The sequence below is a fragment of the Chiloscyllium punctatum genome, chromosome 7, assembly GCF_047496795.1.
Source record: "Chiloscyllium punctatum isolate Juve2018m chromosome 7, sChiPun1.3, whole genome shotgun sequence".
In the NCBI taxonomy this organism is placed as follows: domain Eukaryota; kingdom Metazoa; phylum Chordata; class Chondrichthyes; order Orectolobiformes; family Hemiscylliidae; genus Chiloscyllium; species Chiloscyllium punctatum.
The window spans coordinates 54,291,069-54,315,639 of record NC_092745.1 but is presented as its reverse complement, the minus strand read 5'-3'; the positions used below and the strand labels follow the sequence as shown (position 1 = coordinate 54,315,639).

At 41.4% G+C, this 24,571-nt stretch overlaps 1 protein-coding gene across 2 annotated transcripts; it reads left to right on the top strand.

Annotated features, from left to right (window-relative positions):
* Window positions 1-3,464: 3,464 nt before the first annotated feature.
* On the top strand, window positions 3,465-22,154 carry LOC140479655 (coiled-coil domain-containing protein 190). Of its 2 annotated transcripts, XM_072573589.1 has the most exons (5): window positions 3,465-3,630; window positions 6,016-6,091; window positions 11,492-11,701; window positions 14,238-14,388; window positions 16,810-22,154. In XM_072573589.1, exons 3-5 carry the CDS (start codon window positions 11,506-11,508, stop codon window positions 17,480-17,482), a joined length of 1,020 nt encoding a protein of 339 aa, XP_072429690.1. In that variant the 5' UTR covers window positions 3,465-3,630; window positions 6,016-6,091; window positions 11,492-11,505; the 3' UTR covers window positions 17,483-22,154. The 2 variants fall into 2 exon arrangements, with proteins under 2 accessions (XP_072429690.1, XP_072429689.1); XM_072573588.1 differs by lacking the exon at window positions 6,016-6,091.
* The last annotated feature ends 2,417 nt before the right edge of the window (window positions 22,155-24,571 follow it).

Below are 24,571 nucleotides of genomic sequence, written 5' to 3'. Positions count from 1 at the left end.
GTTTAAAGATCTTGTTGACAATAGGGAAAGGGGCAAAACATGAGCCTTGTGGGACTGAGTACAGAGTGAGGGTGATGTTTTGAAGAGAAGAAGGTGACACTCGTGCTTGTGGACTGGTCTACTCCCTGTATTGATGTGCGTTCCTCCAAATGCTAAGTCTGAACTGAGCTGGGAGGCAACCTCAGACCAGGTCGATATGGCCTCTTTTACGGGTCCTGGGGAAAGAGAATATGCTGCCTGTTCATCTCCCCTGCCCAGCAGAACCTCAAGGCTTCCGATCACAAAGTGGGCCACACATTTCCCTTACCTGACATGTCAGGGAGCACTTGTCAAGAACTATGGAGGGCAGCTCTGGATAAATAGCATTTGTCTAAGCGCACGACAGCCTTTTAAAGGTGGTGCTGGTACCAGTCAGATCCAGCATATCAGGGTAGCACATTGTTGTCCCAGGAGTAGTGCACAGTAAGGAAGAACTAGAATCAGATGAGAGAGATGCGGTAGGGGTGGGGTATGTAGTTAATGAGATCAGCTTGATAAGATATGGGGAGAAACCTTGCTCAGTGAAAACCCCTCTAACAATCCTAGATACAATGGACAATAGAAAATAGGTGCAGGAGTAGGCCATTCGGCCTTTCGAGCCAGCACCACCATTCATTATGATCATAGCTGATCATCTACAATCAGTATCCTGTTCCTGCCTTATCCCCATAACCCTTGATTCCACTATCTCTAAGAGCTCTATCCATCTCTTTCTTGAAGGTATCCAGAGACTCGGCCTCTACTGCCTTCTGTGATAGGGCTTTCCATATATCCACTACTCTCTGGGTGAAGACGTTTCCCCTCAACTCTGTTCTAAATAGCCTACCCTTTATCCTTAAACTGTGTCCTCTGGTTCCTGACTCACCAATCAGCAGAAACATGCTTCCTGCCTCCAGAGTGTCCAATCCATTAGTAATTTTATACGTCTTAATCAGATCCCCTCTGAAGAACACTTAGATTTCATTGTACCTAACTTGATTCCATTTAGGTAGTAATCTGCCTTCCTGTTCTTGCCAACAAAGTGGATAACCACAGATTTATCCACATTAAACTGCATCTGACATGCATCAGTCCACTCACATAGCCTGTCCAAGTCACCCTGTATTCTCATAACACCCTCCTCACATTTCACCCTGCCACCCAGCTTTGTGTCATCAGCAAAATTGCTAATATTACTTTTAATGCCTTCATCCATATCATTAATGTATATTGCAACCAGCTGCGGTCCCAGCACCGAACCTTGTGGTCACCAAAAAACATCAAGTTCAGCCCCCTTCATCACTCCATAGATGCTGCCAAACTTGCTGAACATTTTCTGCTTGTGTTTAAAATATGATTCACTGGGAACTACACCATAAACCTGCTTAGCCCAAACACTACCCATTATTCTTTGTTCCTTATCCCTCTGCTAATTTTGGACCTAAGTTGCCCCTGTCCCTTTTATAACTTCCCTCAAATCTGTTGTGGCAGCACTGTATTGAAGGCCTTTTGAGAGTCTATGTACACCACAAATTATAGACTTTCCCTCGTCAATTCTCCCCGTTAGTTCTTCAAAAAACTCCAGCAAGTTGGTTAGGTACAATTCCTCGTTAAGAAATCCATGTTGACTCTTCCAAATTAATCCACGTCTTTCCATGGACCCTATGTTCTATCCTAAATAATTGCTTCCAGAATTTATCCGACTATCAAAGTTGAACTGATTGGTCTGTAGCTGCTGAAAGGATCTTTACAAAATGTTTTGAAGTAGAGCGTAATGGAAAGGTCCCTTTCATCAAAATGAAGATGTGACTTTCCCTTTTAGGGATATTTCCTTTCCAAACAGTAGTGCAGCAGCAAATTATGGAAAGGAATTCCTGGCTCTTGGCATTTGAAGTGGTGTGCAGTTGTGATTTAATTAGGGACCAGCAACATGAGCGTCACACTGCTGCCTCTGTTGCTGCCTGATGGGATGGGAAGGACACTGTAGAGCCTGGATGCACATTTAATCAGGTGAACAGGAGAAGATCTTGTCAGAAAAGTCACTTTGAGCCAGGATGGAAACCCTCCATTAAACTCCCCTAAAATAACACTTAACATAAAAATGATAAGATCCAGATCGACATCCAAAGCTGCATAACTATGGGTGAGACAGCTTGGGCTGAGATGTTTGTATAAGGTAACAGTTCTGGATGTAATTTCACATTGGCTCCACTCATTCTGCTAATGTCACACACAGTCTGTGGGTGGAGACAAAGAAATCTGGATTTTGGAATGGCAGATGTTTCTGCACCAGCTCCCAAAAGGGGCTAATATGCAACAAACCATCAGTTCTGAGGAACAGTCACCGGACCCAAATGTCACCTCTGGTTTCTCTCCACAGTTGCTGCCAGACCTGCTGAGCTTTTTCCAGTCCAGCAATTTCTGTTTTGATTTCTGATTTCCAGCATCTGCAGTTCTTTCAGTTTTTGTTCAATGAACCGTCTCGTTATCTAAGCACAGTGCCTCTGCTGTAGATATTCTATAGTGGTCTATCCTCTATTACTAATCGCAAGTGACAGAACAAAGGCAATGAGGAATGATGGCAGTGAACGACCCCTTACTCAGCTCCACATAAAGACAGACAAGCACGAGGCTGGAAGGACACTGCAAACCAGGCAGCATCAGGAGGGAGAGGAATCAAAAAATAATGCAGATGCTGGAATCCAAAGTAAACAAGCAGCAGGCTGGAAGAACACAGCAGCATCAGGAAGTGGAGAATTCACAGTGGTTAGCACTGCTGCCTCACAGCGCCAGTGACCCGGGTTCAGTTCCCGCCTCAGGTGACTGACTGTATGGAGTTTGCACATTCTCCCCGTGTCTGCGTGGGTTTCCTCCGGGTGCTCCGGTTTCCTCCCACAGTCCAAAGATGTGCAGGTCAGGTGAATTGGCCATGCTAAATTGCCCGTAGTGTTAGGTAAGGGGTAAATGTAAGGGTACGGGTGGGTTGCGCTTCGGCGGGGCAGTGTGGACTTGTTGGGCCGAAGGGCCTGTTTCCACACTGTAAGTAATCTAATCTAATCTAATCTAATCAACTTGACTTCTCCACCTCCTGATGCTGCTGTGTTCTTCCAGCCTCCCGCTTGTTTACTTTGGATTCAAGCATCTGCATTTTTTTTATCACTTGAAGGTAGAACAGGCAAATACTGAGCGAGATCATATGGGGAAAGTACTATAAACATTGACTTCACTCTCCAGACAATTTTTCCTAACCATTTTTTTCTTACTTAAATAAGAACTCTTGTTGTCATGACTTGTTTATTCAACAAAAGTTCCTTTCATACTCCCTCATACCACAGGTCTATTTACTTTCACAAAGGGGAGGCGGGGGCTGGTGACACAATTTGACAGACAGCTCATTCCCGGTGGCAATGCAAAATCAAAAGACCAGCGGCCATTCAGTGAGCTGCAGATTTATACGGGGAACTGGGACCAGCAGCAGCGGCTCCTTGCTAGTGAGCAGGGATAGACAGGTCAGCTCCAGCCTTTCTACTGCTCACCCGCTGAAGGTGACCCACAACATCAGCCGCAGCTCCCCAAGTCATCGACTCGCTTTTCTCTTTCTTTCTCAGAGTGGTAAGTAACTTCCACTGTGCATTACAATTGGTGCAAGGGACATGAGACAGCCAGATTGGAAAGGAAGGTAAAAGAAACATAGCGGTCACGCAGGAGTGAGATGGAATGGTTTCAATGCATTGTCTGTACTCCATTAATCCCCTGGATGTGCAATTATTGCACATCGTTTACTAACCTTTCTGTGCGCCCCTGTTTATTTTCTCGTTAAATTGTTTATTACCAACTTTGAATGTTTTGCACTCACCTTATACGAACTTTGCTGTCAGTATTTCAGTCTAAATGCTGTTTATCTGACTGCATGTTGTGTTAATTTTTATTTTAAAAATCACACACAATCAATGCAGGGAAAGTAAGCTGCAGTGTGATAATAACCGGGACACTGCCCAACTTTTCTTCAGTTAACAGCGTGGGCTCATGTTCAGATGCCGAGAAGGGAGGTGGGTCCTTGGTTGAATAACGTGAAGGATTGTACCTCCTATGGTGTTATCCTCCCTCAGTATCATACTCTCCAATGTCAGCGTTGATTTGGGGTTCACAACTTTGGAGTGGGACCAGGACCCGCAGTCTGAGTCACTGCAGAGAACAAATCAGATCTTGAGTATTGCAGGGCATTTATGACTGAACAGCCAGCCTGTCTCGCCAGGAGAATGGACAGAAATTATTCTGTCACAGTGGTTGAGGTTGAGCTCACTCCTTTCCAGCTAACTGGGTAAGACAAAGGTTTTATTTGGATCAGCAACAGGAAACTGGTAAGCTGCTGAGAAACACTCATAAGTATATTAGTGTGGCACAGTGTCAGGGATCCAGGGGTTTGCCCAGGTTTCTTCCCACAGTCCAACCATGTGCAGGTTAGGTGGATTGGCCGTGCTAAATTGCTCATAATGTGCAGGCTAAACGGATTAGCCAAAGGAAATGCAGGGATAGGGTAATCGGGGGGGTGCATGGTCTAGTGGGATGCTCTTCGGAGGGTCAGTGTGCACTCAGTGGGCTAATACAGAGTATCTTTGCTTTCATTAAAAAAAAATTGACGTCTGTGTACAAACGAGGACAAACCCGAGAAACCATGCTTTCACATATTTAAAATGTTTTTAGGCAGATTGTAGACAAATTTCATTGTTGTACTGTCAAGGATAATTTGTGTTCATTTTTACGATGAATTATCAAGATGCTTGTATCTAAGGGTTAGGGCTGGGAGAGGGGAGTACATCATGGTCCAACGTCCGGGGTTAAGTAGCCTCCATTATACTTGGATCGGGGGCTAGTCCAAGCCAGGTGCAGCACCTAGGCCCTTGATTTCTGAGCCGGCACTGCTAAGGGGTGTCCATTTTCTTACCTTTGGAATAATTGTCCCAATTAAATAGTTTCCAGTGGCCAATTTGAATTTTTTTAAGCAAGGTTGTTTATTACCACATACATGCCTCATATGTTTAGAAAGCTGGTGCCTCACTCACTTGAATCACACACAGTGTCATGCACACAAAAAAAATAAACAGATAAAGAAAAAAAGTACATTGTAATTGCTTAAGTGCCTCAGTTTCTTTAATGGCAGGACTATAGTTTATTAGATGAGTTTATGCTTTAGTTGGAATGAATGTCTTGTAAAGCAAGTGACTATTAGTAAACTGTGAGGCTTCCTGCAGTTGAATTTCCAGGACGCGGGTTCTCAGGTGAATGTGAAGTTAGAAAGTTGGGAGGGAAATCTCCCTCCTACTCCCAAGGTACTTGTGTTTATTAACTTGGCTACTCAGTCAGTTTAATGGCTTCCTAATAGAACTCTGTCTGCAAGCAGCTTCTTGTTGAATTTTAGTAGCAGACAGAAACTATGGCCACCTCACCATGTGCCCTCCACCACTTCAAGAAGTTTTTCTAAGTAAGGTGAGGATTAGGTCAATTTAGCCTTTGCTGTAACATTCACATCTTGAGAGTTAAAATACTCATGATCTTTGCATTCAATTTCAATTTGCCTTTTGATTTAGTTTCACGGAAAGGTCTGTAGTCAACATCAGTCTGAACGTTTCAATTTTTACAGACTATGTGAGGTGATACTCTCCACAAAATAAGACAGCTGCTCTTGAGTTAACAAATCAGGATTGATTTTGTTCAAGCATCAGATGAAAACTGCTAATGCATATACAAAAAAAAGACAGCTGGATGGGTTTATGCATAGGAAGGGTTTAGAGGGATATGGGCCAAGGGCTGGCAAATGGGACTAGATTAGGTTAGGATATCTGGTTGACATGGACGAGTTAGACCAAAGGGTCTGTTTCTGTGCTTTACTTCTCTATGACCTTAAACTCCAAAACTTTCTTTAGTTCCTGATGCTGGATAGAGAGCTTTGTATAATCTCGCGAAGATAATTTTCAATTCTGACTGTCTTTTTATCAGATTTGGCGTGAACCACTTCAATCACAGTGAAATTCAGATGCTCCTTCTACAGCCAGCTTTCTTGCAGTCTTTCTTGGTCAGTATTTGAAGATCTTTAGAGTTCAGATGATACATAAGCATGACAATGCGTAAATCCTGGATACATAAACATAGTTAACATAAAAGATTTCAATATTGCTTACAATGGACATCCAATTATTGAAGCTTATAGCCAAGCAACCACAAACAAAGACAAGTTTTTATGGAACTGATATTACAAACATTAGTGAATGTTACCATTGTTGTAGCAACATGACTACCCCAATCTTAAGATTCTGAATTATAGGGTGAATGAAAAAAATTCTTTTATAAGATTAATTTATACCAAAGCTACACCTCCAGATTAAAAAGCCTGAATCCTGAATCTTTTGCTGACAAATTCTTTAGATCATTGGAAAGGGAAGTGTTGAAAAGTCATACACAGCAAATGCTTCCAAGTTGTAGAGTGATGGACATCTCCTCAAAGCAAAAAGAGCAACATGTGCTATCAGGAGGTAAACTTAAAGTGGCATGTCAGACAATTTATTTTTGTAAGAGACAGAATTTTTGGTGTTAACTTAGTAACACTTTGTAAGTGAGCTGCTTGCCTTTTCTTATTCCCAAGGTTCTAATTCTGCCTGATAATTCAAACACAATGAGGGAAGGTCTTTTCTGGGCACTATGTAATCCTAAATGTTTTTCTGAAAAACAAAGGAAAATTGCCCCGCCTCACTACAGTGTGCAATCTGAATACATTTACAAGCTTTCCAAAAAGAAAAAAAATGCAAAGAAACTGTGAAACAGAAACATTTTGCTCAAAGCTGCTTGTTCATTGTATATCAAATGTCTAGTTGTTATAGGAACTGGGAGGTCATCTTGTAGCTGTACAGGAATTGGTTAGGCCACTTTTGGAACACTATATTCAATTCTGATCTTCCTGCTATAGGAAAGAAGTTGTGGAACTTGAAAGAGTTCAGAAAAGGTCTACCAGTATGTTACCAGGGTTGGAGGCTTTGAGCTATAGGGAGGGGCTGAATAAGCTGGGGCTATTTTCCCTGGAGCATTGGAGGCTGAAGGGTGATCTTAAACATATTTATAAAATCATAAGGGGCATAAATAAGGTGAATAGTCAGGGGCTTTACCACAGGGTAGGGGAGTCCAAAACTGGAGGGTGTAGGTTTAAGGTGAGAGGGGAAAGATTTAGAAAGGACCTAAGGGGCAATTTTTTTCACACAGAAGCTGGTGTGTCAATGGAATAAGCTGCCAGAGGAAGTGGTGGAGGCTGGTACAATTACAACATTTAAAATGCATTTGGATGGATATATGAATAGGAAAGGTTTAGAAAGATATGGGCCAAATGCTGGCAAATGGGACAAGATTAATTTGGAATATCTGGTTGGCATAGATGTGTTGGACTGCAGGTACATCTGTACCATACAGTACATCTCTGACTCTGTATGCAATTGCAGAGTAGTTCACGTGAGAGCACAAAGACCAGGAGGCCTGGGTCAAGTCCTACCTATTCCAGATGTGTGCAGGAACATCTGAACAAGTTGATTAGAAAATAGGTTACTCTTTTAAAAATGTTAGGGGCATTTATAGTAACTTGGGCTATAGTAGAGGTAGGAGCCGTACTCCTGAGCAGCTTGACTGGCCTTGATAATGTAATATTAATGTCTAAGTATCTCTATTATGATCAATTCTATATTTCCGTTTAAAACTTTATCATATCTCAGCTTCCACCTTAATTCCTTGTGTAAGCCCCAATCATTTGTTTTATTTAACACTCATTTTTAAAGTTCAGTGCATCTGTGCATTTTACTTCCTGCTTTGGTGTCTGTGAGAATATTTCACCGTGAACGGCTGCTTGTCCTGCTTGATGACATCATTGTTGCTAGGCACCTAGTGATCCCCTTGATTTAGTGCCAGATTCAATTTGACATCTCGAAAGGGTGAACCATGCCACAGAGACACTAGGTCTTTGTGGGCAGTTTTGTTCAAGATCACTGGTAAGCACTGATTGTGTAATCCATGGCATTGAGTAATAAATCCATTGTGTAATAAATGGAGGTGGAAGAAAGATCAATCATAATTAATTAAGCTGTGAGAAATGCCATAGGATTTTGATGGCTCTTTTCACAGAAATCTGGCCCTACGTTTCTCTGAAACTACGATAAAGTATTGTGACTGCTATGACTGGCAACATTCACACTGCCATAAAGAGATTTGACGTGAAGGTGCCGGTGTTGGACCGGGGTGGACAAAGTTAAAAATCACACAACACCAGGTTATAGTCCAACAGGTTTATTTGGAAGTACAAGCTTTTGGAGCACTGCTCCTTCATCAGGTAGCTATAAAGTGATTTGAACAGCAACCGTTCCACAATACTCATTCTCTATCTCTGAGTTAACAGATAAAGATCGATTTTGTTCAATTCCTAACATCAACGAGCATCAGGTGAAAATTGCTAAAGCATATATGATACTCTACCAATTGACTGTAAACTTCAAAACTTTCTAGAGTTCCTGTTGCCAGGATCTCGCTAAGATCATTTTCAATTCTGGCCGTCCGTTTAGCAGCTATGACCCTGAACCACTTCAATCACAATAAAGTTTAGATTGCCAAACTAGTATTCAAATCAGCCTGCCATCATTCTTTCTTTCTCTCTTCGGAACGAACATTCTCAAAACTGTCCATGATACAGTTTTCCCAGTCCCTTCCCCCAGCTAAAAATCTTACTCTAAATATTTACTGATGGCTATAATATGCCAATTGGAATGTTGTTCTTTGTCCCCAAAGGGGACTGGAATACACAGTGATTGAAGTCATGCAATAGTGTTTGCCCTGTTTAGACCCAACTCAGAGTACTTCGTTCAGCCCGGACGTCTTCCTACAGGGAAGAGACATAAGACAGGATGCAGAATAGATTTACCAGAGGGTTAATTTCTAAGAATAGGTTGCCTTGACTAGGTTGTTTCCTTACCTACAGATATGACTAAGGGATGTTCTGTTTGATTATATGAGTTGTTAAGACTGATAACTGTTACGACACGGGGTAAACCTTTCTCCTTAATTTGAAACCAGCAACACAGAAAAGATTTATCCCATGCAGTAATCTGTAAAAATTAGAGTGGTCAAAAACTATTTAAAATAAAAATTAACAACTTTACTTCTTAAAGTATAACAGAGAATAATTAACTATCAACTATTCACAAGTCCTTACTCTAACCTGTCTTTTACCTTCCCTTCTAAATTGCTAGTCCAATAGAACTTTCAATTAAGATTTACAAAACAAAACTTCTTATCTCAAAACCAGGCAGCTTTTGGTTCTTCTATTTGGATCTTCCTGTGTCTTCTTTTCTCCTTCTTAGGCATTCTGTGTCACAGGTTACTGATCGGTAAGAGAGCTATTTTTCAGGCAGTCTGTTTACATGTTGGGGCTTGGCAGTTCTTCTCCTAACTGTTCATTTTTTCTCCCCCTGGTCTTATACCCCAGAGCATCGGATTGTGTCATTGGCTTTTAAGATCGTCAGTATACTCAATTCAAACTTGATTGAAATTTGGTATTTTTGGGGTATTATTTAAACTGATTGGCCTAATTTAAATCGTTTTTTTGTCATTTTCCAGGCAACTAGCTACTCCAGTAGCTGAAGCACATGTTACATTGTGTCTTATTGAGAACACTTGGTGCTGACATTGCTAGCTTTTACTCTCTTAAAGGTATAGTTCCCACATCTTCATAGCAAGAAGAAACTATATCCTTCAGTGGAGGAACTTCAACAAGGGAGCATAGACCTTAAAGTTACTGTGACACAGCTAATGGTGACAGCAAGGAGTAGTTGTTCATGAAAAGGGCAGTGGAAATCTACCACTCTCCCAAAAGGCTGTTGTGACTGGATAATTAGAAACCATTCAAACTGATTTTAGTTGACGGGCTTTTAATTGGCTTTTAATGTTTACAGAGACAAGATCAATCAAAAGAGCTGTTACAGATCAACCATGTTTCAAATGAATGACTGAACAGGCTCAAGGAACTGTATGAAAATTACTCCTGTTCCTATCTTCCTTCCTTTCTAACTTCTAAACAGACTGAAAAACCTTCAAATATCTCTAATTCTGCAAATGACACTCAAAATTGTTCTCCGTGTTGTGTTAATAATGAGATTTACCTGTTACGGCATAGAGACGAAACATTTCTGTTAAATAAACTAAATGCCCAGAAAAGTTCGCCTCACCTCAAAATCTGTTAAAATATGATTGACAGAGATCTCCTCAATTCCACTATTTAAAGAAATAACATCAATTTACTTTCTCACTCTAAAATTGTACATTAAACCAAAAACTATTCACAAATCTATGCCTCCCTTTCCCTTAACTGCTTACTGCCTGACTCCAGCTCTATGGCAATAATTGGTCCAATAAGACACTAATTAAAATTAGATTAACTTAATCGCAAAACCACACAGTCTCTGTCTTCTTCATGTCTTCACTCTTCTAGCTGCTGATCTCTCTGGGTCATCATCTTTCTTTTTACTGTGAGTATGTTTCACATGAAAATGTACCTTTTGATAGAGAGTGTTTTCTAATTTCTTTGAGAGCAAGATGTTAGATTGGCGGTTAGTTCTCCAGCAGTTTCTCTCTCTTTGGCAGTTGCTCTCTGACCAATTTTCAAAATGTCCGTATTCTTATATCCCCATACATCGGATCGTCTGATTGGTTCAATGTTGGCAAACCAATAAATTCAAATGCAATTGGGTTTTAGTATCCTGGGGCATAATTAAAACTGATTGGTTAAACTCGGATTGTTTGTTAAAACAACAACCAACAAAGGAGATAGAAATGGATATATGTGGGAATGGCAGGAGGTAGTTCATGGAACGAACAATGGAAATCTACCATACTCTCCCAAAAGCCTGTTGTGACTGGGTCAATAGAAACCATTCAAACTGGTTTTGGTAGACAGGGGTATTAACATTTACAGAGACAAGATCAATCAACAGAGATGTTACATCAACTATGTACCAAATGAATGAGAGAACGGACTCAAGGAACTTTATGAAAACACGGAGATTAGGTATATTTAAGACGGAGATAAATGGGTTCTTGATTGTATAGGGGTTCATGGGTTACGGGGAGAAAGTGGGAGAATGGGGTTGAGAAACTTATCGGCCATGATTGAATGGCTTAATGGCTTAATTTCTGCTCCTATGTCTATTGGTCTAAATTCAGGTATCCATTTCACAGCCAAATGTTACATATTTTCAATTTTCTACTATGCTCTGGGACCTAGTCATATACACAGGTGTTTGTAATCTCTCAGTTCTGAACAGCATTCTCTCTCTCTTAAAAAGTACAATACATGCCTTCAACTTCATAACAATCCTAATACAGGCAGGATTGTCTTTGCCAGAGTATCAATGTACAGAATGGCTGGTAACGTGAAACGTTTGCCTTGCAGTTTCCACCAAGAAAATGCAACGCCTCAGGTCACACACTTTCGAAGGAGATAGAACAAGGCGGCTGGATGTAGAGATGCGTGCGTCCAAGCGTGCAGAAGCCAGGCTCCAGAATGGACTAAACAATTTGGAGGAGGCAAGATTTTATTGCATTGATAGAATGATCAAAGAACAAAGGCAGATCCAGAGAGACCTGATAAGAATAAAAAATGGTGAGTAACACACACACACACACACAGAATGATGATGGACAGTCTGGGGAGTAGAATACTGATATCCTCAGAGTTCAGCTGTTTCACAGTTTGATGCAAGGTCAATCTCCTTAAATGGAAGTTATCCTGAAAGTCAATTGTTTAGCACAACCTCCATGCAGTCTCCGTGCATTGCTTCCCTTTCTTTCAAAAGGGTTGTCACCATAGGAAAAACAATGGAGTGAAGGAAAATCACCTGAGAATCTCCTGGAAAATATCAACAGGCCTATAACTTAAATGTGTCAATTTCCCTGAGGAAATTCGTGCAGAAGTAAACTTCTTCAGTTGAATTGCCACTCATGAATTTCCTGGGTGATTTCTCTGAGAGGGAGTCATAAAGTCATTTGACACGGAAACAGACAAAAAAAAAAGACATTTTGCTTTAGATAAGTCCTCCCTCCATATTTCCTGCTTCTTTTCTGAAGCAATGTAGATTAATCCAGGGATCCACAGGAGAGGGTCTTCATGGAAAGCATGCATCTTTTTATTCATTCACAGGATGTGGGTGTCACTGGCAAAATTAGCATTTATTGCCTATGCCTAATTGCCCTTGAGAAAGTGGTGGTGAACCACTGCAGTCCTTAAAGTATAGGGATACCCACAGTGCTGTAAGGGAGGACCTTTCTGGCTTTTGACCCAGTGGCAGTAAAGAGATGGACATACATTTTCGCTATGGTATTTGGCTTGCAGGCAAATTTGCAGGCGGTGTATTTCCACGCACCTGTGACCCTTATACTTCTAGGTGGTAGAATGTGGGTTTGGAAGGTATTGTGATTGAAATTTGGTAAATTACTGCAGTGTATCTTGGAACTGGTACACAGTAGTGCCACTGTGATTTGGTGTAAAGGGAGTCAAAGTGGTGAATTGCAGGTGGGGGTGCTAATCATGCAGACTGCTTTGTTCTGAATGGTGTCAAACTTCTTGACAGTTAACCAGGCATGTGGGGCGTATTCCATCACACTCTTGACTTGTGCCTTGTAAATAGTGGACAGGCTTTGGGGCTGCAAGATCTGAGTACTTGCCACAAAGATCCTAGTCTCTGCCTGGGCAGTGGTAACCCTCTACATTTCCTCTAAGTCACCGCACACCATCTTGGAAGTACCGCCCATGCTGATTGACATGGAGGTCTGTGCAATAGGATAAATAGTTAGAGGGGCCATTGCCCGGGATATTGAGGGGTTCGGTAACAGTCATGCCATTGAACATAATGGGATGATGTTTAGGTTCGCTCTTAATGGAGATGGTCATTGCATGGCATGAGTGTTACTTGCCATTTATCAGCCAAAATCTTTTCACAAGTAAGTATCATATTCCATAATTTAAAGGGCGTGCAAACTTCTGAGAGATGTTAAGTATGTGGGTTTCAGTGTGGTAGATAAGGAGAGTGCAAGGGGTAAGGTGACAGGTGAGTGAGGGTTTTAGGGTGGCACATGGCTGAAGGAGAGTGAGTGAGTGAGAGCTTATGCTTGATTGAGAGATTGGATTGGGGATGCGGGGGCGAGGAGGGTGAGCTTTGTTGGATTCAGTGAGGCCAGGCTCTGGGTGAATGTGAGGCTGAGGGGGGAAGAGGGTCTGTGGAGGTCAGTAGGGTGTAGTGAGAGTCTCATGCCCTGTGCTGTGGGTCGGCTGGAGGGATTGGGACATTTATTCGAGAGAGGGCTCGTGTCAGCATCTGCTGGATCCAGGGATGGCGGGGATTGAGGGGGTGATGTTCAGTGGTGGGATCAAGTTAATAGTTACCCAGGACTTGCATCAGGTTTGAATCCACAAATACTCTTATAAAAATGAAATACTGCAAATGCTGGAAACCTGAAAAGAAATAGAAAGTGCTGGAGAAACTCAGCAGGTTTGACAGCATCTGCAGACAGAGAAACAGAAACTGGGAATTCTAAGGAATCCTTGTGTACTCATCTCCACACACCCTTCCAGATCTGATATCTACCTTGTGTCTCTTTGACACAACTTGACACAATATTTAAAGTCGGATCTGATCAGGGTCTCTATTTCAGTGTGTCCCAGGCTGTTTTAGATTTTTTGCAATCTCTCAGTGAGCTGGATGGTAGAGAGGCAAGGTGGAGTAAGACCTGATTCTGCTGGGTGGAGCGGAGGTGGAGTACTATGAGAGTGGGTGCCTGTGAGATCAGGATGTCAATTGAAGACGTGGTGGCCATTGCTGACTCAGAGGTCACGACCCCAAAATTGTAGCTTGCCATCCCTTTGGGGGATTCTGACCTTTTGACCACTTTGGGAAGCTCTGACGTGGTTTGATCATAGATAAGTTTGACTTTTCGTCCACTGTTTTTGATGGGAAATTCAATATTCCTTTGAATTTTCTGATGGCTGATCTGGATGTGTTCAACATTAAGTCTGTTGAGACTCTGCTCTCACTGAGCTTCAAACCTAGCTCCTTCAACACGGTTCCTAATGCTGTTGTGTTATTAAGTTTTACTTCCTATCTGAAGTTCTGGCTCACGGATCTAACACTCCCAACCTCTAGGTTATTCCAAGAAGACATTAGGAAATCTCAGAATGCTGCATCCAGATAATAGCACTTCAACCAGAGGAAAGTCTGGCTTGAGCAACCTCATTTTACCCAGCATTCCGGGTGTGAAGAATCACGCTGTCATACTGGAGACAGGAAGAATCAGGTAACAAAATACTTACCTGCATTTGTGTCAACCTAGAGACCCTAACAGTAATCCATGGTAGTTGCACAACATTAAATGTGAAGAAGAAACCTCAGTGATCATGAGAACTTTATTTTACCTTCAGGTCCAAGTGGTTCAGTCAGAGAGTCAAAGTTGTCCAAATTGCTGTGGCAATATATTCATTGGATAATGATGATAAAAGCTCCAATGTACTTGCCAACAGATTTCATCTACCCTTACCATCTTCCACTGGTATTCTATTAGAATAATTTGCAATGTGTTTGATCATGTTATGAAGGCCCTTTCCTTGACTGTCAAAGGATTGGGACTTGAACACAGAGCTTCTGGTTCAGAAACAGGGACTCTGCCCACAACACCACAAGACCTTCACTGAGTGGATGGGATAAAGATCAAAGGAACTTATTAAAAAGGGACTTCCTAGTCTCGTTATCTGGCGGAGAAAATCATAAGAACATAAAACATAGGAGCACAAGTAGGTCATTCAGCCCATTGTCTGCTCCTCCATTCAATGGACTCATGGCTGATCTGATCATCCTCAACTCTCCTTTCCTGCCTTTTCCCCATAACCCTTGATTCCCTTATTGATTAAAAATCTGTCTATCTCTGCCTTGCGTATACTTAACACTCCAGGCTTGAAAGCCCTCTGTGGTAAAATGTTCCACAGATTCACTACCCTTCTCCTCATCTCTGTCTTAAGTATGTGACCCATTATTCTGACTTTATGCCGTGTGGTCCTAGTGTCTCCCACACATGGGAAAAAAAACCTCTCTACATCTATCATGTCAAGTCCCCTAAGAATCTTGTATGTTTCAATAACGTTCCCTCTCATTCTTCTAAATTCCAATGTGTACAAGTCCAGCTTACTCAACGTCTCCTCATAAGACATCCCCTCTAAACCTGGTATCAGCCTACTGAATACTCTCTGGACTGCCTCCAATGTCAGGATAAGTTTCCTTTGACAAGTGGCCCACAACAGTTCACAATGTTTCAACTGTGGTCTCTGAAAATACCTTGTGTAGTTTTAATAAAACCTTCCTACGTCTACACTGCATCCCCTTTGAAATAAATTCCAACATTCCATTTGCCTTTCCTTATTTCCCACCAAGCTTGGACGTTTATGATTCATGGATAAGGACTAACAAATCCCTCTGTTGTGCAGTCTTTCTCCATTGAAATAATATTCAGCTCCTGTATTCCTCCTGCCGAAATACGTAACCTCACATTTTCCCACATTATATTCCATCTGCCAAGTCTTTGCCCACTTGCCTGACTTGTCCATATCCTTCTGCAGACTGAGTTATTGTCAGTAGTTGCCTTTCCATCTATTTTTTGTCAGCTGCAAATTTGTCTGGAATTCCCCCCTGCCCCGCCCCCGCCATCTCACCACCCACAACCTGCCTCATTCTCCACACTCAGGCTGGTTAGTATCATTGATGGTCAAGATCAAACTTCAATTAGCATGTGTAAGTTAGGACCCTACTAGCTTTGAACATGCAAAGTAGCTGTCTATCGAGGAACCTCACTTAAGTGATTCAGAGAGTTTAACTACCTGTTCAGTTTCCAATGGGGTGATCGGGACAAAGTAATTACACTGCACCCCTGGCCAATATTTTCAGCTCTTCCAGCACCACTAATCCAATATTTTCAGAGCAGCATTTCTAATCTCTGATGCTGCAGCTTTTCACAGATCTACCTATTTTCAACAGAGAAAGTTCTTCAGCTCAGAAATCAGCTGATTTTTAGTTTTGACAAATTCCACCCGTCCAAAAAAAATCTATATTCTTCATTTGTAAGTAGGAGCTAAGAACTCGATGTTCTCACTTCCTAATCACCACCCACCCCCCCATCCATGCCAAATGCCAGCCCATTGTGTGCTATTTAAATTAGCGAGAACGCAGATTCATGAAACAGGGAGAAAGTGAGGACTACAGAGGCTGGAGATCAGAGGCAAACATTCTGGTGTTGGAAAAGCACAGCCAGTCAGGCAGCAGGAGAGTCGATGTTTCGGGCATAAGCCCATCATCAGGAATGTGCTTGAAAATGTTGATCACCCTGGGTTGAGATAGTGCGTGCGTGCGTGTGTGTATATACATACGTATTTTCAAAGTGCTCAGGAAATGCTGCCTATGTGTAGAATCTGGTGTGATTTGGGCTTAATCTTTTTAAGAACCAACGTTTCTTGCTGAAACTGTTCAGGCTATGAAACTCTTGAGTTATCCCTGTTTGCCCACTTCAGTCAGTCCAGTGGGAGCATATTTGAAATGGTTTAGGGATATGGCATGACTGGCATTTTCAGTCTCAAACCAAGTTTAAAGTGCCAGCTTGGACTGGAGCCAACAAGCAAAAGAACATGCCATGATTTTGCAGCTCAAAATGTTTTGTTTTGCTTTACAATTTTAGGACACAAAGCTGTTACCCTGCAAAGGTTGGCAGGATTGGGATGCCACCCAGTGCCTCTCTCGCTTTGCAGACACAGATAAATGACTTCCTCAACGGGTTGAGCAGCAAACAGGAGAAGTCTGATGGGCACTCAGGCGCAGAACAGACCCAGCCTGGCACGCCATCTGGCAAGCTCAAAACCGAACCCTCAATCAACAGCATCAAGTTGTCCTCCCTGAAGCACCCCGATGCCAAGCACGTGAGTGTTCCTGAGAAGCCAGCAGTCCTGGATGAAGCCAGTGGGAGAGAAAACCAAAGGGCACGTGGCCAAACAGAGCAGGAAGCTAGCAACGTTGAGACAGATGGCAGCGATCAGGCCCAAGGGCAAATCAGATCCAGGGAGTCCATGAGCAGCCCACAGCTGTCAGCTTGCGATGGAAATCCCGGATACGATTCAGAGTTTTACGCTCCGGATGGGTTGCCCAGAACCATGCACACCATGCCCAGTTTTCTGGAGGCCTTTGCCGAAGCGAAGAAAGCGAGGTACATCAGGCACCGGGTCAAAACCGAAGATGAGAGGGAACTCTCGATCAGCGAAATCTTTGCGAAGAGAAAGGTCCTTGGTCGACATAACGCTGTCAAAGAGGTGGAAACCAACAAGGAAAAGCTCTTCCCAGGAATCCATGCAGCTTAAAAGAACACTCAAGGATCTATTAAAAGAAATGAAAATAAATTCCCTGCCATAATGACAACATCCTCCTTTTGTGAGATAGTCCCAAAATATGCATGGGTTTCCATTGCAGTGGTTTCTTGACCTTGCAAAGGGCATGGGAGGGCATCTTGTTAGCTTGGCACTGGCAGGTAGAAATATGACCAGACACCCCAAATGAAAGGTGTCAAGTAAAGTTCCCTTTTGACCCATGCACTGGTTCAATCATCCCCAACCAAAAGGATCGATTTGTGTTTCATAGAGTGAAAAAAATTGCTCAGTTGAGCCTCTATATGTGCCTTTATGGAGTATATGTATAGCTTACCTCATTGAACTTGCGGGCTACACTGCAGCATTGCTGTCACACACCCTTTAGATGTTGTACTCAAGTGAATATCAATACATTATACTGAAGGAAAGTCACACAGGACTTGAAACATTAACTCCATTTCTGTCCTCACAGATGCCTGATGAAGGGCTTATGCCTGAAACGTCAATTCTCTTGCTTCTTGGATGCTGCCTGACTGGCTGTGCTTTTCCACCACCACACTCTTCAACTCCAGCATCTGCGGTCCTCATTTTCTCCTCACAGATGCAGCCAGACCTTCTGAGTTTCTCCTGCATTCTCAGTTTGTTTGATTTCCAGCATCCACAGTGTTTTGCTTTTTTTTATAGATATTTTTATTAGAAATTTAACATTTTTACAAGTTTACAAAAATAAACAAAACTCTCATATACAAACATTGATATACAATTAAATCAAATATACAATAGCCAAAATTTAACAAAAGAAAAAAATACCGAAAAAGTAAAGAAAAACAAAACTCAGCTGTCTACTAATCTAACCTACAACTAACCAGAGTGTATATTTAAATCTCTTGCATGCTCGGAATGTGTTAACATCAGATGTAATAAAACCCGTATTTGTGCGGGATTCCTCTCCTAAGGAGCCCCGGACCAGCCAGGTTTGTAATCTCAATTAAATAAAAGCCCTTGTTAAGATAGCCGAAATATCTGTATTTACGTAATTCAAGAAGGGCTGCCATATTTTAGAAAATAATTCGGTCTTTCGGTGCACCATATTTGTAAGGAAGTCAAGGGGAATACATTCCATAATTAATCTGTGCCAATTTGAAAGTCCAGGGGGGCCCTCGGCCACCCAGTTCACCAAAATATTTTTCCTTGCACAGAAAGATAGAATAGAAAATAGTCTCTTCTCGTACATGTCCAGGGAGGGAAAGTTCGAAAAGCCCAAAAGGAGAGATACAGGGTCCACTTTAATTTCCGTTCCTAAAATTTCTGTCAGGGTACTTGCTACTTTAGTCCAATATCTACGGATATTATGACAAGTCCATAGGCAATGTACAAGAGTGCCCACCTTTATTTTGTATTTGGGACACATTGGAGATGTTCCTGCCTTAAATTTTGCCAATCGAACTGATGCTATATGGGCCCTATGAAGTATCTTCAGCTGGATAGCCTGGGTTCTGTTACAGATAGTAATTCTTCTAGCATTTTCCCAAATATCATTCCACGTTTCTATAGAGATTTCTAGTCCGTGTTTTGCTTTTTAATATGTGATACCTATCGCTGTCCGTCTTGAAAGTTGAAAGTGACCTAGTATCTAGAGAAAGAGAATTCTAAATTCCTATTCCCCATTTCACAAGAAACTACTTCCTGATTTTGCCACTGAGCTACCTAGTTTTTGATTCAGCAAATTAAATAGTCTCTCTATTTTAATCCTGTAATATCCTGCAAGTCCAAAAGTGTGGTGCTGGAAAAGCACAGTAGGTCAGGCAGCGTTCAAGGAGCAGGAGAATTGATGTTTTGGGCATAAACCCTTCATCAGGAAAGGTGTGGGAAGGGGGATGAGAGATAAATAGAGGGGTTGGGGTTGAGCTGAGGGGAAGGTAGCTGGGAAGGTGATAGGTGGATGCAGGTGGGGGTGATGGTGACAGGTCAGTGGAGAGGGTGGAGATGGACAGGTCAAGAGGGCAGTGCCAAGTTGGATGGTTAGTTGGAGGGATGAGGTGGGGGGAGGGGAGGTTTGAAAACTAGTGAAGTCAATGTTGATGCCAGGTATCATTTGCGTAAAATAAAGAAGCGTTACTGGACTCGAAATGTTAATGCTGTTTTCTCTCTACAGATGTTTCTAGACCTGCTGAGTTGCTCCAAGTTTGTATCATTCTGGTAAATCTATCCTGCATTCCCTCAAGGGTGGTGCTTCTTAGCTGAGGTGCAGTGACCAGAGCAGATAACACCAAAATTGGAGGTGTAGTGGACAGCGAAGAGGTTTACCTCAGATTACAACAGGATCTGGACCAGATGGGCCAATGGGCTGAGAAGTGGCAGATGGAGTTTAATTCAGATAAATGTGAGGTGCTGCATTTTGCATTTTGGGAAAGTAAATCTTAGCAGGACTTATACACTTAATGGTAAGGTCCTAGAGAGTGTTGCTAAACAAAGAGACCTTGGCGTGCAGGTTCATAACTCCTTGGTCATGTTGTAGCTGTACAGGACATTGGTTAGGGTCTAGATTAGAGTGGTGCTGGAAAAGCACAGCAGTTCAGGCAGCATCCAAGGAGCAGTAAAATCGACGTTTCGGGCAAAAGCCCTTCATCAGGAATACTGATGAACGGCTTTTGCCCGAAACGTCAATTTTACTGCTCCTTGGATGCTGCCTGAACTGCTGTGTTTTTCCAGCACCACACTAATCTTGACTCTGGTTTCCAGCATCTGCACTCATTGTTTTTACCTAGGACATTGGTTAGGCCACTGTTGGAATATTGCATGCAATTCTGGTCTCCTCCCTATCGGAAAGATGTCGTGAAACTTGAAAGGGTTCAGAAAAGATTTACAAGGATGTTGCCAGGGTTGGAAGGTTTGAGCTACAGGGAGAGGCTGAACAGGCTGGAGCTGTTTTACCTGGAGCGTTGGAGGCTGAGGGGTGACCTTTATAGAGGTTTACAAAATTATGAGGCGCATGGATGGGGCAAATAGGCAAAGTCTTTTCCCTGTGGTCAGGGAGTCCAGAACTAGAGAGCGTAGGTTTAGGGTGAGAGGGGAAAGATATAAAAGAGATCTACGGGGCAACTTTTTCACACAGAGAGTGGTATGTGTATGGAATGAGCTGCCAGAGGAAGTGGTGGAGGCTGGTACAATTGCAACATTTTAGAGGCTTTTGTATGGGTATATGAATAGGAAGGGTTTGGAGGGATATGGGCCGGGTGCTGGCAGGTGGGACTAGATTGGGATGGGATATCTGGTTGGCTTGGACAGGTTGGAACGAAGGGTCTATTTCCATGCTGTACATCTCTATGACTCTAGTGTTGGAAGAAATGGAGTCCTCCTCCCTGAACACTCATCACTTTAAAAATTGGTCAGAGCCACGCTCACTTGTCGGAGCACAAATACACAGAGGTTATTCGTCACTGACCTGGGTACATAGATGTCAGTAACTTCTATTCCTGGCCATATTCCCACAGGCCGAGACCATTAACTGCAATGTAGATTCACCTTTAAGTTATACTCTCCAGACAGCTAAACAGAAAGCTCATTTCTTTAAAGAAAAGGTGAAACTCTAAGGTTCGCGAACTCTAAGGTTCTCTAGTTCTGGACTCTCCAACCACAGGGAAAAGACTTTGCCTATTTACCCTATCCATGCCCCTCATAAAGGGACTAGGTTGCCAGAATATCGAGTTTAATGTGTATGCTATTCATAACGTATGTCATTCAGCAATTTATGGTGAGACAGAAATAATCCATGAATTGTGAACATATGGATAATTGGAACCAGTACATCTGTCCACATAAGGGAAATTTCATACCTGTCCATTTCCATTTCTGCCCCAAAACTCTTTGATAGAGAAGACATAGACAGTGTAACAGTAAACTGAAACTAAAGAGAAAATGCAGATTAAAAGACATCTAAGCTTAACCTATTAGTGAAGCTTATTACATAGTGGACTAATAAGTAATGCTGATAAATTGCAACATTAATTCTCTATTTCTCATTTTTACCATCAATGTTAATGAAAATACTTCTTTAAAATAGTTAGGTATGCCAATTATACTTCTAGTTGAAACCTTTAAGTCTAAGTTGCAAAATATAGGTATTGCAAGTCAAAATAGTGGTCTACACCATGAAGTAGCATCAAGTAACATGTATATAAAAACCTGTGGTAGAATAGACTACATCTAACATTTATATTCCAAGTTGGATCCTGCAAATTAAATGCATTATTATAATATCCTATTTTTGTACTTTAAGTCTTTTGAAAATTCACAGCTTCTACTTTTAAACTGTGAGTGGCACAATTTATTAGCAGATCATTTCTCTGGTCTCATACAACTGTGAGATCTTATGCTATAATATGTTGCTATTTAGTTGTGAATTATTTTACTGAGACACTGAGATATATTCAATTTTCTTACTTACATGAACTAAAACCAAAATGAGATGTTTCACTTCTCTCACTGTCATCGTGATAACTTATGAAGTCATGGCGTGTATGAAATAAGGTCATTTTTTTCCAAATTGGGAAATGTAAAAGTGATGAATATAATTCTACTTTCTAAATCTGCACATTATGAAACAAATCATTTGAAATTTCTCATCACAGTTGAAAACTATGTTAAATAAAGTCTTAAGTCTAAATGTGCAAGAGTTTATTATTTTAGTACTCCTCCCTAGAGCACTTACATAGAATAACACACAAAATTACTAAGTACAATTTGCTCTTATATTAACTTGCTTCCCTCCAGCCCTATATATCAGCAACTCTTTTGAAATAAAACCTTTCCTATTCTCTTTCTGTTAACTCAAGAAGTGATAATCTTATATTGGTCATTCCCTCATGACTGATTGTGCAGGCAGAGGAGTAACTCTAATTGACCCATTCAAAACCCTTGACAATTCCAATGAAAGCAGCAGAAATATCTTAAAGGGCAGGATGGGACATAATGACTCATGAAGTGAATGGGTTATAGATTGCTATGTGATAAGTTATGAGGACTGCATAATCACTACCATTGATCTTATTCTCGACATGAGACTCTATATTCTGCAAGTAAGTCCATAGCTGTTGCTGTTTTGTTTATGTTGGATGAAATTCTTCCATGTTTATTGAAATTGGAGTCTCAACACTGAGCAACAGTTTTTCTATGTTATTTCATTGAGAACATGTTGCTCGGTAAGGATACCTTTGTCTGTGCAGCTTGTGCTCATCTGAGAGATACCGTGGGTTGCCATCTGTAATAATGCAAACAGGTTCCTTTTTATGCACTTAACTTAAGGCTGTCCCACAAGCCTTAACACACCATCCAACATGCAACCCATGTCTACCTCATTCCTCCTGTTCCAGTTCCATTTATTCCCAAGAATGGGACAAAACCAGTTCTGTCAGTGCATATTTACAATATTTATAATGTGTGCAATTTAAAAACAAATGGATTGATATAAGAACATTTCTAGAAACCACAGTTTGACTGTGGTAATATATCAGACATCACTTGTTTTTTATTTCACCTTGTGCCCCTGCTCCTTCAGCTCTTGCAAATGACAAATTGTATTACTGCTTTCCACTGTAAAACTAGCTGTGTCCTTGTGGATATGTTACAATTGTCTACTACTTTATTCAATACATGAGCTGTTTTCTTCTTTGTAAATTACATTGCAGAGTCCAAGGCAGAACAAACACTGCCTGTTCCAACATTGATTGGAATGTTTAGGATATTGGCAATTTTTTTAAAGCAGAACGTAAAAGTCATAATTATGTCTCTAAGGGTACATTAGAATGTAAGACATAGGAGTAGGCCATTCAGTCCTTCAATCCTATTTACACGTGTGTACATTTTGTGCATTATAATGTTTATGATTGTGTGTATGCTAGAGACGTATAGATCTGTTTATATATGCATTAGATATATAGTGTATAGTTATATTTGTACATGGTTTCAAAGCCTATAAAGTAATAATGTCCCCAAAGACCATGATGAGAGTTCACCCAAACACAGTGGACAACACAGGCTGTGACTGCAATAGCTTCCAAATTTCAAAGTAACAGAATCTGCTAAAGAACTTAAACGGGAACAAAATTTAACTTTTTTTTTCAAAGAATCTTTTTAACATCTCACAATTGCAGCAAGAAGACTGCATCCAGGACACTAGAACAACTCACTACCTGAGACAATCAATTACTGATACTGGGCAATAGAGTACAAGACCCAGGAAGTTGTGCTCAACCTATATAAAACACCATTTTTTGCCCAAGCTGCAATGTTGTGTCCAGTTTTGGATATCACACTATAGGAACGAGGGAAGAGTTTAAGAAAGTCTCAAGAAGCGATTTACTAGAACATTCCATGGATGAGAGGTCACCATTATATGGTTGGAACACCGAAGGAGACCATTTATTCTATAAAGTCAGTGCCAGGTATTTTGAAGAGTAATCCTGCTAGTTCCAATCCTTTGTTCTTCCCCTAGACCTCTACAATTCTATTTCTCCCTCAAGTATCTATGCAATTCCTTCTGAAGGTTGCTATTAAGCCTATATCTACCATCCTATCAGACAGTGCAATTCAAAACTTAGCGACTTGTTGCATAAAAATATTTTTCCTCATGTCACTTTTTTTGACCAAAGTAAAACTATTCCCTCTCACTAACATCCCTGCATTGATTGAAGCTACTTTCTCTTTATGTACGCTATTTAAACACCTCTACCAAACTTCCCCTTTCAAAATCTCTGTGGAAAACACCATTTGATCCAGTCTGCCAACATAATGGTGACCTCATCCATGGAACCATTCTAGTAAATTGTGTTTTATACAGGTTTAGCGCAACTTCTTGGGTTTTGCACTCTATTTATAAACCTCAGGATCCTAAATGCTTTAGTAACTACTCTGGGAACTTGTACAGATGATAGACAGGATTCGGTGAGTCAGGAGGTGAGCTATCCGCCATAGAATTCCCAGTCTCGGGCTTGCTTTTCGAGTCACGGTATTTATATAATAAGTTAGTTCAGTTTCTGATCAATAGTAACCCTATTACACAGAAACACGCATCCCCCTTTAAGC

Excerpts from the sequence above, each read along its gene's own strand:
- LOC140479655 (XM_072573588.1), top strand. The coding sequence starts at position 11,506 with ATGCAACGCCTCAGGTCACACACTTTCGAAGGAGATAGAACAAGGCGG. Across the intron at positions 11,702-14,237 it reads CCTGATAAGAATAAAAAATG|GTTATTCCAAGAAGACATTA; the intron begins GTGAGTAACACA and ends CCCAACCTCTAG. Across the intron at positions 14,389-16,809 it reads CTGGAGACAGGAAGAATCAG|GACACAAAGCTGTTACCCTG; the intron begins GTAACAAAATAC and ends TTACAATTTTAG.